Genomic DNA, 21,207 nt, shown 5'->3' with positions numbered 1-21,207 from the left:
GTTCTTCGGCCGCTGAGACTTCCTCTTGTTCGAAGTCTTCGCCGAAGAGATCCAGTGTGTCATCTAACTGCTGCCGCTGCATCTCTCGGCATCGAGCTTGATGATCACGGAGAGTTTTCTTTGACCTGAAGGATCGACATGCACCACAGTCTTGTTCTTTGTGCTCAGGGGACAAGCACAAGTTACACACCTGATGTAGGTTCGTACGCGGATACTTTGCGTGGCACAGAGGGCAGAATTTGAACGGAGTCTGTTCCATCGACAATGTGTCGGACTGACATGGATAGACCAGAGGGCAAAAAACGCAATTGAAATGGAGATTTCTTGATGGTCGAGTCAAACCACAGAGAAAGGAAACATGTTCGAAAACAATGAAGTCAAGGGTAGAGTGGATTGCGCACCAAGGTAAACCCGAGGACTGCAGCAATACAAGTCCAAACCCGATGGCTTAAAAAAACAAGCATTGGCATAGCCAATAGGTCTCGCCTTTGGGACCTTGTATGTTTTAGCTAGGCAGCACATTATCCTTGGTGCTACAACATCTAGTGTTCTTTAACGTGGAAGTTTTTTTTTTACAGTTTTATATAGCGCTAACTAGACATGAAGGTTTTGGGGCGCTTAACGAGCCTCACTTACATTACACAAGGACACATAGGCATATTATCGAACTGCACTGAGAAGTATTTATTTAAAGTCTTATTTTTGTGTAACTGCCTGATAAGAGCGCATTGCATTCATCAGCAACATCGGAATCCAGGACAAGGCGCTGGAATGGATCATCTCCTTCCTCGACGGAAGAACACAGCGAGTCCGCCTACCACCTTACAAGTCAGAGGCCTCCGAAGTCATCTGCGGCGTCCCCCAAGGATCATCCCTGAGCCCCACCCTCTTCAACGTCTACATGAGCCCCCTCGCGGCCATCGTACGCAAACACCACCTCAGCATCATCTCCTACGCCGACGACACCCAGCTGATCCTCTCCCTGACCAACAACCCCGCCGCCGCCAGAGCCAACCTACACGAAGGGATGAAAGAGGTAGCCGAGTGGATGACGACCAGCCGCCTGAAACTGAACTCGGACAAGACGGAGGTCCTCATCCTGGGCTCCTCTCCCTCCGCCTGGGACGACTCCTGGTGGCCTCCCGCCCTGGGCACCGCACCCAAACCGACAGACCATGCACGTAACCTGGGCTTCATCCTGGACTCCTCCCTCTCCATGACCAGGCAAGTCAACAGCGTCTCCTCGGCGTGCTTCAACATCCTACGCATGCTACGGAAGATCTTCTGGTGGATCCCCACAGAGACCAGGAAGACCGTCACCCAGGCCCTCGTCACCAGCCGACTGGACTACGGCAACGCCCTCTACGCCGGGACCACCGCCAAGCTCCAGAAGAGACTCCAGCGGATCCAAAACGCCTCAGCCAGACTCATCCTCGACATCCCACGATCCAGCCACATCTCCGGACATCTGAGAGACCTTCACTGGCTCCCCATCAACAAGAGAATCACCTTCCGCCTCCTCACCCACGCACACAAAGCCCTACACGACCAAGGCCCGAGCTACCTCAACAACCGAGTCAACTTCTACGCTCCCAAACGCCACCTCCGATCAGCCAACCACGCCCTCGCCGCCGTCCCCCGCATCCGCAGAGCAACTTCAGGAGGAAGGTCCTTCTCCTACCTGGCCGCCAAGACCTGGAACTCCCTCCCGTCCGACCTGCGCCTGACCCAAGACCACCTCTCCTTCAGGAAGAAGCTGAAGACCTGGCTGTTCGAGCAGTAGCGGCACCCCCCCCCCCCCAGCGCCTTGAGACCCTACGGGTATGTAGCGCGCTTTACAAGTGTCACTGATTGATTGATTGATTGATCCGAGGGCAGGCTCCGAGGAAATTGCACTTCCTTTCAAAACATATGTGACATCCTATGAACAACAAACTTACCTTTAGAATATGCAGTGAATTGCTGCTGCGTTGTGCCACTTAAACAAATGTGAATACCTTTGGGTGAACATACTGAACTCCGTTTCACCTGGTCTATGTTACACAAGCTAAAGAAGAATAAAAGATAGGGCTCAAACAGCTGTAACATTTGCCCAGCCAGTAAAAGTTTTAAAACAGCCCTGAATCTCGTTTAGCATCTATGGAGACAGAGGGAGGGGTGCTTATTTCGGTGATACGGAACAGCCCGGCAAAAACAGTAAGGGAGAGAAGCTGCCCCTTTTAATATAGCAACAGAAGATGGCTGCAGAAGATGGAGAGGATTGAGCAAATGCACAGGCCCTTGTGATGGGGAAGAAGAAATGACCAGGATGGGTGGGAGCCTTAAAACAATGGGGCGGGGGGTTTGATAACTGGTTTTGAAAACGCAATATTAATGATAACAAAACCCTGCCTTCCAAAGATCGGACCCCCCCTGAAGGTGAAAAAACACCAGAGAAACCCTGGTGATTAGGGTTAATAAGATGAATGCTACAAAAACACGGTGTTAACCACAACCACGTAAATGCAGATTTCTGCGAATAACAGCCATTAATTGCGTGAGGAGGTAAAAACTACATAAGCCCACATAAGCACATCGTGCACCACAACCGTGCAACGTTGGGTCTGTGGGTTGTGTAAAGAGAAAAACACTGAATGCACATGGTTTTAAAGACAAAGAAACTTCAAGACCACGACCAATCCCAATTGGTACACAGGACACAAACAATTAAGTATAGCTGAAGCTCAAAGCAAGATAGCAGTTTGTAAAAATCAAAGTGGAGCCAATGGGCCACGTGAATGTGATTATTAATGCCATAGTGAGTCTGCAGTCCCAAGGTGTGACCCCTGGCAAATTAAAATGGGAGTGAGGGACTCGAGGACAGATGGGCAAAAACAGGGAGGTCAGGGGACAGTAACAGATTGCAAAAGCATAAGTGCTATAGCGGCCTGGTAGGAAAAATCGAGACCAGCGCATACATCGAAAAAGCAATCGAGGTCGGGAATAGACGCGCGCACACACAAACGCAGAGGTGCACTTAAATAATCCAAAACTACACAATAACTGAAGGCAATAATGCACACGCTCACATAGAGAAGGCAATAAATGGTACATGCAAAGACACATACATTCAGACGCACAAATGTACGCCAATCACGAACAGACACGAACACTGCAAAATACACACAAACACATTCCCTTCTAGAGGAGACAATAATCTCCCTTTCTCTCTTTCTGTGGGCCCTCTCTTCGCCCCACAGGTTCCTATGAGGCTTAGCACCACAGACCCTGCATGGGTGTCACCTGAAGCAATGTTTGTTTTTGGGCGTGGGACACAAAGCTCGCTCTCTACTGCCAAAGATGCCGGCTGCTGAGGGTGGAGCGCAGTGTTCGGGATTTTTAGAAGAAGGCTGCGGGTGTGACAGAGCCCTCTAATGAGAGGTCCTGTCTGTCTCTGTAATGTGTTCTCCTTTGTTGTGGGCAGGACGGGGATGAGGGTCTGTGAGCCACGGGAGTAATTTTTAAATGTGTGCGCCCATGTTGTGCAAGTAAACACGGGCACATTGATAAAAATAAAGCGTAGTAAGCGCTCTTGTCGCATCAAACCGGGCACCGTGCGAGGCAGCGCGGCACCTAAAAAACAAAACATGAAACCTAGCAGCATGCGAAGCAGTGCGGCACCTAAAAAAACAACAACAAAAACTGGTGCCGTGCAAGACATCGCATTGCACAAACACATCAATAAAAACAAGTGTACAGCGAAACAGCACAAAACTCACACAAACGTGCAGCACACCAAGGCTCCCTCGGAGAGCACGTCAGGAGCCGCGAACGCGTGTGCGGGAATGGCATGGCAGAGGCGGTGGAGTCTCCCCACGCCTGGCTGAGCTGCTAAGGCACGGTCGGCTTTCACTTTCGTTCTTCGCAAAGCTTTCTTGTCTTTATGGGGCCATATGTTTGAAACATATGGCCCCATAAAGATAAGAGAAGCTTTTACAACAGACGTAAAGCAACCGAGCCAGTCCAACTGGGACGGCTCTAAAAGAGAAAAGTGTACGTCACTAGACGCTCTTTTCCAATGGCTGGCCACCGTGTAGCATAAACGGTGGCGCCAGCCAATGGAAAAGAGGGGCGGGGCTTAAAGCCCACTAGAGAAATCTACCCTAACTCATTGAATCTCGCCAGCGAGACTACGCATGTCTGCGCAGTCTACGCCAGGCGAGACCTAACAATCTAACAATGGAGTTGATGCTCATGAGCACTATCACCGAAAGAAGGAGTCGCCTTACCTCGTGACTGGAAACACTCCGAAGAAATACAACTAGCAAACATCCTGACAAACACTAGATGGCAGGAGTATGCAAAGCAAGTGATCTACAGCTCACATGCCTCGAACAGAGGCTTACCCTCCCCCGTATCGCACATAGTTGTTGTCTGGGGTACGCAGCAAGTGTGGGCCCTTCTAAGCCAGCAGGGCCAGGGGTCTGGACAGGCGCGGACAGGATTAACTTTGGTGCGCCAGAGGCACGTCTGCACACTCATGCCCCTTAAATAGTCATTTTCGATCTGGACAATGACTATGGGACTAATTTCCAAGATGTCCTCCAAAGTCACCCAGGAAGTAGGCAGCACAACCTCTCCCTTTATAACAATCGGCTCCTAGAGGGCCGTGACAGACAGAGGAGAGGGCAATTCGAGTTTTTAGCAGTATTAAAATATCACCGCAAATCAAACAAAGGCAAACAACAGAAAGGTGTAAGAAAGTGGCTCTGTATACACTGTTCCCAAATAGGTACAGTGTGCACAGAGTCCACAGTCCCCAGAGATTTGGCAGAGGCTAAAGTTAGATATAACCTTACTCTCTAAAGTGGTAGCTTGGTCGAGCAGTAAGGCAGTATCAGAGGACAGTGTAAAGCATTTGTTGTACACACTCAGTCAGCAAATGGTCTCACACACTCAAGAACTGAACTCTAGGCCAATGGTTTGTATATAAATATATATGGTGGTTTTATTTTAGAACCAACAAGAGGTATCAAAATATACTTTCTCAGAATGAGATGCTTTAGATAAATACTTTCAATAGGCAATAGACTTTTGAATGCAATAGATACAGTTGTTGCAATGGGCAAAACAATTTCAAACACAATTATACATTGAGCTCAACGGGAATTTCTAGTTAAATGCAATTGATTACTTTTTGGATTACTTTTCTTACCACAGGACTGGATCCTAGATTCAGTCCTGGGACAACTCTTGTAAACAGTTGAGTAAAAACGTTTTGGTTACAGTTATGATTTTTAAGGAATATTATTGTATTTTAAAAGTTGACACTTGGAAACGTTTTCACATAGAATCACCAATGTTATCGTATCGGAGGAAATTCACTTAGCAGGTAAGTAGGGTTATCGTTACTTTTTCTTACTCAGTGTTGGATCCTGGATGCAGCACTGGGGCATCTCCTGTAAACAGTTTAAAGAATGTGTTTTTGTTATACAGGCGATTTTTAACAAATATTTGTACGTTTGCAAAATCGACACTTAGAAGAATTTCTGGCAAAAACCAGCCAATGTTATCCTATGGAGGAAAATCAAGTTAGCGGTAAGTACGGTTGTAATTACTTTGCAGGGTCAGTGCTGGGCACCACGATCCAGCACTGGGATCTCTCCTGATAGCAGGTGAGTAAATTTGTTTTCGTTATTCAGCTGATTTTAGATGAATATTTTAAAGTTTCAAAACTCGACACTTAGAAGAATTTCCAAGTGAAACCAGTCAATGTTCCCCTATGGAAGAAAAGTGAGTTATCGGCTTTTGGGTAAGTACTCGACTGGCAGAGTTAAGGTTCTGGGCATAGACTAAGGGGTCTCCCAGGTTCAGGTAGAAACAGTTGTTCCACCCTCAGCAGCACTGGGGCAGCCGGGTGCAGAGTGAGTTAGGCCCAATGTTATCCTATGGGAGGCAGGGGGCCTTTGGTTGGGGGCTGCTGGTTAGCAGGCCACGTGGCTGTGGGAGCTGGGCTCCAGGTCACTTACTCAGGGCAAGTGGGGAAGTAGATTAGAGTAGAGGTTGCACTGCCTGGGGCACTCGTGCGGCTGGGTGCGGGGTGCTTTTGAGCCGACGGGCGCTCAATGGATTACAGCGGAGAAGCTCAGTGACGAACAAAGGCTGCAAGCTCGGGGACGAAGATTCTTCAGGTGCGACCACCACGTCAAGAGTTAAGTTGGGTAGTTGGAGGATAGGTAGGTACCCAGGAGTAGGGCACAGGGGGCCGCAGGGCGCCGGGCGCAGGGGTGCCTTTTGGCGTCGGGAAATCATCAGGGGTCGTCAGGAGCGTCAAGGTGGGTCCTTGGGTGCTGGATTCGGGGTCACAGTCGCCAGGGGGACGCCCTCATGGTCTTTGTCCACTCCGACACAGGCCAGACTTGGCGGGGGCAGAGTGTGCAGGAGTCGCGGTTCCTGGCTGATGCCAGGGGTCAGTTACTTGCTTGGAGCAGTACCACTGCTCGTGGGAGTCCCAGTTGCTTAGAGTCACAAGGTAGTCAGGTCCTCCGGGGTTTGTGAGGTTGCTGACCACTGGAGATGCCGGGGTTTAGCAGGAGTAGGTTCGAGGGTCGACAGGCCGGTAGGGCTGGGGCCAAATCAGTTGGTGTCTTCCTCTTGTTAGCAGCTGTACGGCAGGTCTTCTTGGTTCTTGATCTTCTTTGCTTGTTTCGGAATCTGGATCTGAGCAAGGAAGGTTAAAGTGCCCCTAAATACTAATTTTAGGGGCGTTACGGGTAGGTAAAGGGCAGTGACCAATGGGTCTCTTCCCTGGGGTGGGTACAACCCCTATCCTGCCACTCTCCTGTGGGAGGGGGGCAGTAGCCTAGTCCGGATTGGGCAGGGCTCCCCATCTTCAAGATGGCGGGAGCCCGGAGATGTGCTTCATCTCGCCTGCCTCACCTGACGGGTGGGGTTGGCAGAGGCTGGCACACCCCCTTTCCTTCCTTGTGGTTTCCCGCCAGTCTTCCCACCAGAGTGGGGGTCAGAACCGGTAGGGGCCAGTTGCTGAGTACAGCAAGTGGCCTGGAGAAACTCACAAGAGCGGCATGCCTTTGAAGCTTCCCCTGCCCATCCTGGGGAGGAGACCTGGCACCTCGCCCAGGATGTGCATTGTTGCAGGTCCAGGAGAGCGGATGGATCTCTAACCAGGGGTCCAGCAACATGTCTGCTGTGTGGCAGCCTAGGCAGCCCCTCAGACAAGACGTGGATTGTAGGTTAGGTTCAGGGGGCAACTCTAAGTTGCCCTCTGTTGTGCATTGTACATTAAATCCCACACTGGCATCAGTGCGGGCTTAATGTGCTGAGAAGTTTGATACCAAACTTCTCAGTCTTCAGGGGTGACTTAGGTATGCCAGGGCAGTGTGTGTTGTGGGCATGGCACACAGGGATGTGTGCCATGTCGACTCTCTGTTGTGTTCTGCACCCAGACACTCAGCCTGCAAAGGCAGTGTGTGTGTCAGGGTACAGGGCCTCTAAGGGTGGCACAATAAGTGCTGCAGCCCTTAAGGGCCTTCTCTGGTCACAAGGCCCTGGGTACCTAGGGTACCATTTACTAGGGGCTGAAATGTGGCCAGAGATGCCAACTGTGTTTTGACTGTTAGGCAGTTTTAGGGAGGGAACACAGGCCCTGGGCACCTGATTGGCAGGAGCCCAGGGCACACCAAGTCAAAGAGCATGAGTAGTCTGGCAACAAAAAAAGAACAAGCATTGGCATAGCCAATAGGTCTCGCATTTGGGACCTTATAAGTGTTTAACCATGCAACAGTTGCATAACTAAATACTTAGAAGGTCCCAAAAGCGAGACCTATTGGCTATGCCAAGTGGCCGTGCGGTGGCAAAAGTGAAAGTGATCCCGATCAAACATCAAAGCGGCCGTGAAAGTGAAAGTAATCGCGGTAAAGCACAGCGCGTGCGCCCGCGCACATGCACTGTAGCTCTAGTCTGGCGTAGTAGCACTTTTTGGAGCCCTCTCAATAAGTCTCGCCAGACCAGCGCATGGTCAGGCGAGACCTAAAAGGTAGGGGGGGGGGGTGAGGGGGGTTACGGCAACAGAAACCCACTTTCTCACAAAAGGCTAAAACACTTGTGAAGCTCGAGTGACACCAAGACACAATTTGACACTGTTGCTTGGATAAAAACAATTCCAGTGCCCAGCTTCCTCCAGGATTACTAATGCAAGCAGATAGATGGATTTTGTGTTTAGCACCATATCTTAGGTTAGGAATTGGTCTGTAATGGCAAGTCAGATAACATGCATTTTGACACACAAGATCAGTATGCCTTGTGGAGCATTCACAATATCTTGAAGGGCAGCCGTGAGAGGGAGCCAACACAAGCCTATATCTGGTGTGATGTGATCATGAGACGTTAAACCTAAAGCCAGTCGACGTGTTGTTGTTTGCATCAGCTTTAGTACTGGAGTGTCTTTCTGAGGCAGATGGTAAACATGTGGCAGACATCTGAGTGGAACACCACCAAACCAACCATCATCTTAGATCCACCTCATGCTGTAAAAAACATAACCCTATGTGCATGACAGTGCCTTACAAACTCCTCTTTGAAGTGGCCAATCGAACAGCAGTTGGTTGGGGCTGCATTTGCCAAAAATCAGATTATTAGCTTAGCACCCAAAAATGAATACACTATTAACTCACTCTTTAATCCAGTCTTAAACTTGTGTGAGAAATTGTGAGAAGATGTGGGTTTCTGTGACGCTTTTCCAAGCCCAGTCTAAGCTATGTAATATCTGCATAGATTTGCATGGACATATTGCAATAAATGATAATGTCAGCCAGGGGACAGATGTATGCACTGAAGCGCCATAAGACGATAAACCTTGGAAAAGAGTCAATTTCCCCCATCCTCCCATAAGAAGGATAAACTTTGAAAGATGGTACATGGGTCGGAGTGGGTGGTGGCGAGGGGAGAAAGAGAGAGAAAGAGAGAGAGAGAAAGAGAGAGAGAGAGAGAAAGAGAAAGAGAAAGAGAAAGAGAAAGAGAAAGAGAAAGAGAGAGAGAGAGAGAGAGAGAGAAAGAGAGAGAGAGAGAGAGAGTTTCAGAAAATACATAACTGCATTAACTGTAAAGATCGCCTAGAGTCCATATGCGAGATCTTCCTGTTAACAATAAAAGTTGTTCTTTAGGAAGTGCTATGGGTTTCTGTTGTAATTATATCAAATACATCAAATTTAAAAACTCCAGAAAAGAGACACAAACTGACCAAATTCACATTCACCACTTTGGAGAATTAAAGGCCTTCTATTGACATTCGTAAATATCCAATACAGTGAGGATATGGACATACATATAATGGATGGGGTCACACATTTATGTGAAGTATTATAAAAACGTGCTTAATGAAGAAACACAGCATACTATTTTTTCACCTCCTGGGTTGAAGGTTTCAATAGTTATGTTGTTGTTACTCAAAGCTATCGCTGATTTGTTCCCCAGATGAAACAGCAGGAAAATATTTATATAATTTCACTGAAAACAAAGCTATAGGATAGGTTTTTTTCCCCCAATTTAGCAACAGTACCATATTTTGTAACTGTGGACCATTTTCTAGGGAGGCAAAACAATACTCTTTCAGTGGAAAAAACAATAAGGGGCTTCTAGTATTTTACACTCAAAAACAAGTATGTAAGGTTACCTTGCTACACAATTTAATTTTGTTCTTCACACGTTCTTCTGTTTGCTTCGGTTTTTCATTCGACGTAAAACTGCTGACCGTTTCCTTTGATATCACAGTCTTCTTGCTTTCAACAGTTTTGTTTTCTCTATCTGCACCAGTTTTATCTTCATCTTTCAAGGTACCGTCATCATAGTATTCAATCTTCCTATCTTCATCAGCAGAACACTTTACACAGATGTACTCTTTACCTTCATCTCGCATTTGATGTGCTTGAGAAAGACTCAAACCAACACATTCCCCATGTAACCAATCTCCACAACGCCAGCAGCCCACCATAAATCTATAAGAGAAAGGGACATACTTGCATCACCTCATCTGAATCAGTAAATCACATAACTAAGGTCTAACAGAGCAGCAACTGTGGTCAGAATGTCAGAGAAAGGAGATAATAGCACTATCATAAGCAAACAATTAAATAAATGATTTCCCCCACTACATTCTCATTATTAATTACATACCTAAGGAATATTTAGAGCATGTCTACTGATGTTTAGTCCGAAGTGTCAAACAAGGAGTGGTGGATGGAGGATTAATTCCTGACCTCTAACCACGTCAAACTTCAGTGGCAAGTCAGAAAACTTTGAACAGCAGAACCTATTTTCCAAAGCTACCATGAAGTGCCAGAGTCACCTTGTGTTGCCACACTGGAGTAGTTTAACCAGAAGGAACTATTCACTATTGAAACCATCAACAGCCAACAATTCATGTTCTGGAATGATCCTGGACTTAAGAAACTGATCACATGAAAGATAACCAGATCCCCTTCTATATGAAGTAAGCAATTCTAGGATCCATACCAATGCACCAGTTGTGTCTCCCTTGTTGAGACAAAAGACCATTAATCACTTAGAAATACTGTGCCTCTTGCCTCTATGCTTTTCTGGCCTATGTTATTCCTCTAGAGAACTCAGCAATCTGCAAGTCTGGTAGTGGTGCTCCATATTTTACAGCACTCTAGAGCCATGCTTTGTTGTCTGGCAATCATCCTGATGACACTCATTACATAAGGGAGAGCAGTTAGTGCTTGCCCTCTTATGGTAGGCTGTAAGGTGACAATGTTAAGAAGACTTACTGTCTCTCTATGAGGCATTTTCTTGAGGTCCCAGGGTAGTCCAAGATGACCATGGGCATCAATTTTGACAACTGATGTCTTTTTTTCCACTGGTGTCCAGCAGGACACAAATGCTGCACTCAGTTTGCATAACCAAGGAGTCACCTTAAGCATTTGACTCTCAAAGAATAGTGAGCTGGAGTAACCTTGGGGAACTCAAGGAGATATTGTCAGGATAGACTCTTTCAACAAGTTTACAAGTAATGTAACAGGTAAAGGGAAGAGAAACAGGAACCTAAAAGTGTCTGTAAGTCCTAAGTGCTTAGCACTACTGTTTTCCTTTCTATTGAACCCTGTAGTCAATGTTATACTATGGTGAGCTCAGGATCTTCCCCAACAAACCTTACAGATTCCTACAGCCAAAACTAAGTCAGTTCTTCAAAGGAGTCTAAAAAGTTATATCAAAGGAACACCAAACAAATCTAAACTAAAGGTCCTATACATTTTCATGTCGGTGATTTTGTTTTGGTGACATACAAAACATGTTGAGAATTTACCCTCTGTGTATCTGCCACAAAATTATAAAAGATGTTCAAAGTGGCCCAAGGGTCCAACATACAAAGAACGGAAGAGTGCATTCTTCAAGGAAAGTAACAACTTTTAGGGGTGTCCCTATGGTATTCAAGAGAGATGGCGGTGAATTGTGTCCAGGCATCCGTACCAGGGGATCAGTGAGCATAGTCATGGTGGTGACTTGTGCCCAGGCATCCGTACCAGGGGGATCAGTGAGCATAGTCATGGCGGTGACTTGTGTCCAGGCATCCGTACCAGGAGATCAGTGAGCATAGTCACTGGCATCAAAATGAAGTAGCTACTGGGCTATTTGGTGGGGCAATGGCTCAAAAAGGTGCCAGTTCGCTCAAAAAGGCTGTATAGGTGTTTTAAGGTTTGGGCCTGTATCTCAACATCTATCTGGGATAGAAATTTTGTAGGCGAGACCTCCAGAACAGTTAAGGCTAGAAATGAAATGTAAATGGTTCCAGAATCTGCAGAATTTCTTAAAACCAACAAAAAGGGAGTCAAATCCAGGGGTTGAATTCTCAAGACTCCACAGGACTGCACTCCAGAGGAACAGGGAGGGAATGGCTGCAGTAGGCTCATATTTTTCGGGTGCTGAAAGCAATGGAGCCTTTCCTGGACGTTGGTGAAATGCTTGTTGCTGCTTCCTCTGGTTAGATAACTGGGGAAATATCCTGTTTCTGGGACAGACTTAGTTCATCAAGGCTGTCCCACACAGTTTTTATAGAAGTTGATCTTTGGTGGGCTGTATAGCAGGTCACTCTTCCTAGGGTGAGAGCACTTCAGCTCATCAACAGACAGGTAGGTCTTCCTCCTTCTACAGAGATGTCAGTCAGATAGCTTCTAACCACAGCCACCACTAGACCCAGCTGTTCAACGGATGACACAAATCATGAGGCATAAGAAAGCCAGGATTTAAAGAAGTCAATGGCTACAAACTTGCACAATTAATTCGAATTAGTCCACTGGACTGCGTAGATAGATTTAGTAGCAAATGGATTCAGTAACTTGCTGTCAAGATGTTGTCTGCGACTTCATCAGGAAAGCTTAAGGACTCTGATCAATCTTCAGGCATGCAACAACAGCATATGGGGATTTGTGTGGTGAACCTGTCCATCTCAATGCTACTATGAGTGCAGAACTGCTCTGCACAGGAGATGGCAAGGCAGCCAAATGTGAAGTGCTAACTGATCAGCGTATGAGGCACTCCTCACTCAGTCTGGGGCAATAAGAAATAGTTGTGCTCGGTCCTCCCACACGGCCTTTGACCTTGCACAGAATTTTGACAGGAGATGAATAGCCAGAAATGTACACCGCAGGACCAAAGACTAGTCGGCATCCTGGGAACCATTCAGGTGGAAGTATATGGCACAGAACCAAGGACACTTCCTGTTATGAGCCACATCAAAGAGATCCACAAGCGGAAACTCTAAACTGGATCAGAAAACCTTAGTCACTTCGTAGCTCTCACTTATGGCTCTTGAGTGATAAGCAACAGACCATGCATATTCACATTCAGCGAACTTGCTAGCTGAGCACTACTGAGAACATTCTGCATCACAGGGCCCACTTCCAAAAACAAATTTGATTTGTCACCAGTAGATAGTTATAGGTAGGGCCTAGTTACCACAGGAAAAGCCTTTTTTGACTTAGCAATAACTTTGGTGTTGTTTGAACAATCTTCATGAACTTTTCCCCATAAAGTGTCAAGGTAGGTTCTGTGTGTCATATCAAGTTTGGGGGTGATCCGTGCAGTGGGGATTGAGAAATTGGGGTGCGAAAAAAGGGTGCATTTGTAAAGTTAATTCTCATAAGAATCTTTAGCCACACCTACAGCCCGAACATCTGAACGGACTTATTGTGCCACCATTAAAGGTCCTGTACCTTAACACACAAACACACTACCATTGCAGGCTGCATATTTTGCAGCAGAGAAAAGAGAAGAGTCGACATGGCACTCATTCCTGTGTGCCATGCCTGCAACCCACTGCCTGTGGTATAGGTAAGACATCCCTCTAGCTGGGTGCACTATACCATGGTGAGGGTACAGTTTTATGAGCACTGTACCCCTACAGTGTCTATGTCCCTTCTTAGACACTGTAAGTGCAGTAAAGCAATAAAGATTATATGGTCTGGGAGTTTGTCATTACAAACTCCACAGCACCATAATGGCTTTACTGAATTTTGGGAAGTTTGGTAGCAAACTTCTCAGCATAATAAACCCACACTAGTGTGGGATTTATTATACAATGCATTCAGAGGGCATCTTAGAAATGCCCCCTGAAAAATGACCAGCCTCTGGTTGGTTCCCTGACTGGAACACACCAGCCTGCCACGGCAAGACATGTTTCTGGACCCCTGTGGTTGGAGCCTTCGCTCCCTGAGGCCAGAAACAAAGCCTTTCCTGGGCGGGGGCGGTCACACTTCCCCCAGCCCAGGAAGAGCAATCTGTGGCAGGGGATCTTCAAAGGCCTTGCGGCCTTTGTAATGTGTCCCCCAGCCTCTCCTGCTATCAGCAGCAGGCCCCCTTCCCGTCTCCCCTTGTTGTTCGGCAGGAAGACAGGCGGGAAAAATTAGCAAAGCCCAGGTGTGCCAATCTCTGCTAACCCTGCCCCTCAGGTGGTGGAGGCGAGGTGAAGCCCACTCTTCAGTACCCCCCATCTTGCAGATGGCAGGCACTCTCCAATCAGGATTAGGGATTGTGCCTACTCCCCTACGTGGCCTGAGCACACCAAGGGTGTAGTCATCCTAAGGTCGAAACCGAGTGGCCCACCAGTCTCAGCGAGGTCCCCCAATGTAGTGTAGTTCCTATTTCCCTAATAGGCTCTGCGCATTGGAATAATATACCCTATAGATTTGGCATAGGAATGAGGTCAGTATGCCCCTATCAAGTATATTAACCCCTTGCATGCCCGCCCCTTTCCCCGCCCAGTGCCGCGCTTTGTATTAGCGGGCGGAGTTCAGGACGAGCTGGACTCGTCATGGGCACAGCGCCACCGCAGCCCATGACGAGTCCAGCTCGTCATGGGCACTGAAGGGGTTAAACTTAATTACTTTGTGCCAGCTAACTCAGAGGCCATTAGAAACTCCTTGTAAACAAGAAGGGAGTAGTTTCTGGCAACCGCATAAACATAACAACTTTGTTTCCCTTTAGAACCGGAACACTCTCAGAATCGTGGAAACAACAGAGAACAGTTTCACACAGCTAATTGTGCATGCTTAGTTTCTTCAGAGTTACACCGAAAGAATAGACGGGTGTTTCAATAAAAGGATTTATTGAACAGTCTTGTTTCTCGTGTGAGAGATATGAGTGGTTACAATCGTAAGACAGTTTGCGAGATATATAATGTCCAGTGTAAGCAGTAGAAAGAAATAATACTGCGCTAGCATTATCTTTTAGCTATGACAAATATATTCATATACATAAATAACATAAGCTAAAAATGTGAGTACTCATAAGATGCTTCTCTAACTAGTTCTACCCCAGTGTACCTAACGCAAGTGTAGTACAAGGTAAGAAGTAGGTGATGTATTCTATAGTATGGTATGCCAAGTCTGGTATGCCAAGTCTGGTATGCCAAGAGTCCCTCTAGGTTCTAGTCAGCTCCATACCCTTAGAATGAGAGAGGTGGGAATCTCTTTCTGGGTCTCGAACTCTAACACCCCGCGAAGGGAGTCAGAACACTGGAAGCTGGATTCTCTGCAAGCAGGGATGACAGCGTCTCTTGTCAGTGCGTGAGGCTGGGACACGGGCTCCCCTAAAGTCGAGGTCTCCCCCTACTTGCTTGGGCAAGGGAAGGTATATTTATACCTGGTTGGTGCCCTTGGAATGTTTGCATTGACGTAAAGTCGAGCAGAGGAAGACGTCAGGAATGAACCCTTAAGGAATAGCGGTTCATGCATAATAAATGGGTTCTTGGAGAAATCAATATTCCTGTGTTAGGGAAACTCCCAAGAGCTGAAGGGTCTGGTTTCTAAGAACTCGTTGTGACGTTGGGGTGGACGGATGTAGGTGACCATGCCTGTATTTGGATAGCATGGCTAATGCCTAGATAAGGACTGGGATCTTGTATCTATATAAGGGCAATGCAAATTGTGCCTATATAAGGACATGTTTCAGGAAAACCTATATACGGATACCTAAAGCGGAATACAACACCAGTGCTCCAGAGTCCGAGTCTACAATGGGTTGACCCCTCCAGGACTACCGACATTGCCTGCAGCCTCTGCACGGAGAATCCACCCCAACCGCCTGTGGCCCGGTAAGGTGAAATCCAACCTCAAAATACACTCCTGCATCCAGCCGCCCTGTGCCGTGCACCTTCGTCCCTGAGCCCTGCAACTTATCTGCCCAGCGGTTGGTTCCTCCTAGAAGTCTTCCTGGACCGAGACTACAGCCAAAATCCCAAACTGACAACTTCCTTTAAAAACAACAGGGAACCTGACGCCAAAAAAGCAGCCTGCACCGGCCACCCCTGTGCCGCTTTGGGTGCACCTTGTGTGCTAAATCAGATTTCCCTTTGCCCTGAGCCTAAGTCCATGAGCTTTGCTCCCACAACCTTGTGGCCTGATCGTGAACAGCCACCAACCAAGGCCCCATATACCCTGTTGGATAACAATGGGCATCAGGACTCTGCACCCGGCCGCCCTAGTGTTGCTGAGGGTGCTTCAAGGCTGCATCCTCTACTCTGGGGGAACCATGGTTCTAAACCAAGAATAAACTCCAAAACTTAAGTATTTACAAATAACACTGTTTTTTCTAATAGGACTGCATTGACAGCTGTCAAGTCCGAGAACCCTAAGAAACTGCATATGTGTAAAAAGTGAATTACTTACCTTTTGTCTAGGAAAGGTCCCAGTGTGAGATCTAGGCATATCACACTGATTAGCAAAAGTAACTTAAAAAGTAATCCAAGAAGTAATGCACAAAGTAACTGAAAACTAATTTTGACTGTTGACTTACCTGTAAATCAACCAACTGCATTTTAACCTGCATTCAACTGTAATTTACTGCATAAATCTTGCAAAGTATTATTTTGCTTACCTGTACCAGGCCTGGCTTGGTTCTAGAAAATAAAATATGACTAAATATTATGTTTATACAAGCAAATTGGTCTGAGTTCAGTCTTTGAGTGTGTGACATCATTTCTTGCCTGAGTGTGTACAATAAATACTTAACACTATCTTCTGATAAAGCCTTATGGATCACTGACAAAATATCGATGGTCAAAAAATCGACCTACAAAAATATCGGAGCAAAAATATGGATGTCAAGAATATCGACATCTTATCTACAACATGGTAAGTACACAAATATCGAAAATAAAATATAGAATGTCAAAAATATCGTTGTTAAAAATATAGGGTATTTTTTAGTTAAAAAAATATGTTCAATAAACCAAATAATACTTATAAATAAAATAAACATAATTAAATATATTTTATAATGTTTAAAATTAATAATTAATATATATATAATTTAATAAAATATTAAACATATACATATAATATATATACTTACTTAATAATCAGTGTTAATAATTGTTTTAATAACTTCTAAATTATTAAAAAGTATTATAAATTACAAATACATCATACACATAAAACAATAACGAATACAAATTTAATAATAATATATAACATTAAAAAAATTACATTTAATTTGAATATTGTTAAAATTAATTATATATTACATTAGCTAAAAGAATACAAAAAATATTAAATAGCACAGACAATAAAACTATTACTCCAGCTCCAAAAAAAACAACAGTAAGGAAAATGTTGGATAGCGTAGGGCTAAAAATTACTATTCCAACTCCAGAGAGTGCAACAGTAGAGAAAGTGTTGAATAGCGTAGGGGTAAAATTTACTATTCCCACTCCAGAGAGTGCAACAGTAGAGAAAGTGTTGGATAGCGTAGGGGTAAAAATTACTATTCCAACTCCAGAGAGTGCAACAGTAGGGAAAGTGTTGGATAGCGTAAGGGTCAAAATTACTATTCCAACTCCAAAGAGTGCAACAGTAGGGAAAGTGTTGGATAGCATAGTGGTAAAAATTACTATTCCAACTCCAGAGAGTGCAACTGTAGATAAAGTGTTGGATAGCGTAGGGAAAGAAATTACCATTCCCACTCCAGAGAGTGCAACAGTAGGGAATGTGTTGGATAGCGTAGGGGTAAAAATTACTATTCCAACTCCAGAGAGTGCAACTGTAGAGAAAGTGTTGGATAGCGTAGGGAAAGAAATTACCATTCCCACCCCAGAGAGCGCAACAGTAGGGAATGTGTTGGATAGCGTAGGGGTAAAAATTACTATTCCCACTCCAGAGAGTGCAACAGTAGGGAAAGTGTTGGATAGCGTACGGGTAAAAATTACTATTCCAACTCCAGAGAGTGCAATAGTAGGGAACGTGTTGGATAGCGTAAAAGTTTAAAATAACATACTTATAAATAAAATAATTATTTAAAATAATTAGTGATTTAATAATTAAATAACTCAAAATTATTTACAAATACCAATAGATAATTATTACAAACATAACTACCAATGAATAATTAATTAACAATAAATTAATAATAAATATTAATTAACAAATAATAAATATTAAACAATTAAAATATTTTTCATAACCAAAAAACATATGGATTATTAAAAAGTAATTACCAATTAAAAAATATTGAACAATTTAAAATACATTATACCCCAAAATAATAATTATGAAACATTAATTACCAATTATTAATTACTTATTATTATATTAATTAGAAATATCAATACATAATATGTAATCATATTTAATTCACAATTAATGATTAATCAACAATACATTATTTTTCATAACCAAAATATTATAATTTAAAATATTTATAAATTAATAATTAATGTCCAATTAATTATCAATACCCAACAACAAATTTAATGATTACTTAATTAGATTTCAATTACTTCCAACACTATTCCCCTATAAACGCACGACACACTCCAATAATAAAATAATACACTTAACATAATTATCAATTATTCAATTAATAAAAACTAATTACCAATTAATAAAAATTAATTACCAATTAATTCTTAATTAACAATAATATAATCATCAATACAAATAAATAAAAATAAATGATTACCTAATTACAATTAAATTACTTCCCACCCTATTCCCCTATAAACCCACAACCCGCTACAGAACTTAAACGCAAAAATTATTTAAAATTAATTTATAATTCCTAAAAGTGTATAATTAATTTCATATAATTAAATTACTTCCCACCCTATTCCCCTATAAACCCACAACCCGCTACAGTACTAAAACAAAAAATTGACTTAAAAACCATTATTAACATATAAAAATTGTATACATATATTTTAAAACCAGTAGAACACTTAAAAAAAACATATAACACATGCATATTAAATACATAATAAAATACATAACAATAATATAAATATTAGTAACATCAATATTAGTAACATCGATATATGTGATTTCGATATTACTAACTTCGATATTACTAACATCGATATAAAAATACTTACCTTAGGGTCGATATTATGTCCATAGATATTATTGACATCGATATTCTGTCCCTTCGATATTTAAAACTCGATATTAGTGTAGGTATTTTATTTTCGATATTTTGTCTGCTCATCAGCCTTACTGCTCGCCCACACTACCACAAATAGAGAGTAAGATATTATCTACTTTTACCTCTCCCTACCTGTGGGGTTCCACTGGACTCTGTGCACACTATACCTTACTTTGGTATGGTACATACCGAGCCAGCTTCCAACAGCTGTACAGAGTCCCTTCCCCCCAAAAAGTGAAAATAAAGAAAAGGGGGCAGGGTAGAAATACCCTGACCCCCCAAGCCATGGTTTTGGGGCCCCCCCGAGATTCCACCACAGCATAAAAGCATTTCTAAAAAAAAAAAAAAAAAAAAAATCAGTCACCGAATTTGTGGATATATATATATATATATATATTTTTTAAAGCAAGCGGAGGCTTTTAGAGGCATATAATAAATACAGTGAGGGGTGCACCCCCCCCCCCCCCCAGGGCTTATGAAAAACGCAGGGACCGCCCCTTTCATATGAATGCGGGCGTGCCTGGGGTCTGGTACCACCCCAGGGCTATTTCCAATTATGTGGTGGTCGGGCCTCGCAGACTCCCCCCTTGCCCCGGGAACCTCCACCTCTCTGGGGCTAATTAAAACAATGTGGGGGGCCTCGCAGCCCACGCCCTCCCCGGGGACTGCCACATCCCTAGGGCCAATATCAATACTATGTGGGGGGTGGGGCCTCACGGACCTCCGTCCCCCCGCACAGGTGGCCACCACCTGCCAGGAGTACACTTTTCTTAATTTTAAATAATGCTGGGGAGGCAGTAGGATCTCCTCTGCTGCCCGGGGTAGTGCCACTTTCCCAGGGCACATACCTTATTAAAAGATAAAACAATGCGGGGGAGGCCCTATGGCCTCCCCCACAGCCCCGGGAAACAAATACAATAATTAAGGGGTTCTGTAGCGTTACCCCAGGCTGGGGCCCTACATGGCCTTGAGGAGCGCCAACCCCCCGGGTCGGCTGCAGCAATGTCCCAGGGTGCCAACCCCCAGGACACTGCAGTTTACTATGGCTTGGCGGGACCGCCATAGCACACTCTGGTCCGCTTCATGCAAGCAAAATCAAAAATGCACTTGCTTGCACGAAGCAGAGTAGAATTGCTTTTGGACAGAGAGAGCTGCATGTTAACAGTTTCCTCTGTCCAGAAGCAATGCTGGCTCTCGCAGGACACTGGGAGCCGGCAGTGACCGCAGTGGTCTTCAGGATCCCTCCGTGCTCACCATCGAGGTGGCCAAGCCCCGAGGGATGGGGTCACCGGGGTGTTATCGGCCCAGGGAAGGAGGCCACACAGGCTCCCCCTCACCATTTACTTTTGTTTTTGAAGGCCTGGGCCCGGGAGACAAAGTCCCTGGTACAAAATAGGCCTGGGGACGGGGTTGTGCACCTCCCCCTGTCCTTTTAAAAAAAATATATAAAGGCCTGTAAGCGTTTCATGATTTGTGTATTTTGGTTTCTTTACCAAGAGTGGTATTAGGCAGGGCTCCGCATCATGCTCTGCTGGAATGAGAATTTGGAGAATATTACCTGGTTGTGTCTTTCGGTCTACTCTGGGATGTGCAAAATTAGTAGGTTTCTCAGTCATAAATTCACTAATATTAACAAGTTCCTCTACCTGTACCTGTTATTCATGCTCAGTATCCGTGAGCACATCAATGCTTATGTTTGCATCAGTTTCCTCTATCCCCTGTTCATCAGAGCAAGGGCTGGATGCTGGAGGCCTCTAGCTCCTATTTATCTTAGGCTTCTTGACAGTCCTACTACTCACAGTATCCTTTTCTTTGTCTCTCCTGCTTTCTCATATGGCACCTCCTTAGTCATAGGAGGCCCTTGAGATGGAGCGATGTAGACATGGTGTGACACAATGTTTTCCGCCGTGTGCCACCTGTTGGTCTTGGGAGCAGCTAGGAAATTGTGCACCCCACTGGGCTGCAGGTCGGTGTACCGGCATTGAGTAAACATCATTTGCTAACAGTCACAATAGCCCTGGCTACACAGCAGTCCGCAAGCACTGATCTGGGACACCTAGCCTGATACAATTAAACAGACGTTAGCCGTTGTACCCAGATCCTTAAAACATGCCCAATACTACAAGGGTCGCATATGGCACATATTGTAGTCCATCAGTGAACTCTGCATCAATAAAATCAGGAGGCCATAGATATGGAGACTAAATGTATTCTACACGCACTCTCAAGGGGGGGGGGGGGAGCAGCAAACACACAGCTTCATTCTTCCATCTTACAACT

General features: G+C 44.8%; 1 protein-coding gene across 2 annotated transcripts in view; it reads right to left on the bottom strand.

Annotated features, from left to right (window-relative positions):
* Nucleotides 1-21,207, bottom strand: part of PHF3 (PHD finger protein 3) — a 640,592-nt gene that overhangs the window by 488,518 nt on the left and 130,867 nt on the right. For both annotated transcript variants that reach the window (XM_085610899.1, XM_085610900.1), the window contains one exon: nt 9,671-9,992. In XM_085610899.1, the coding sequence (XP_085467025.1) occupies nt 9,671-9,992 (322 nt within the window). The remainder of the gene's footprint in view (nt 1-9,670; nt 9,993-21,207) is intronic.

The sequence above is a fragment of the Triturus cristatus genome, chromosome 6 (assembly GCF_964204655.1).
Source record: "Triturus cristatus chromosome 6, aTriCri1.1, whole genome shotgun sequence".
Taxonomy (NCBI): Eukaryota; Metazoa; Chordata; class Amphibia; order Caudata; family Salamandridae; genus Triturus; species Triturus cristatus.
Note: the sequence above shows the minus strand (reverse complement) of the source record. Positions and strands in the feature narration are given on the sequence as shown.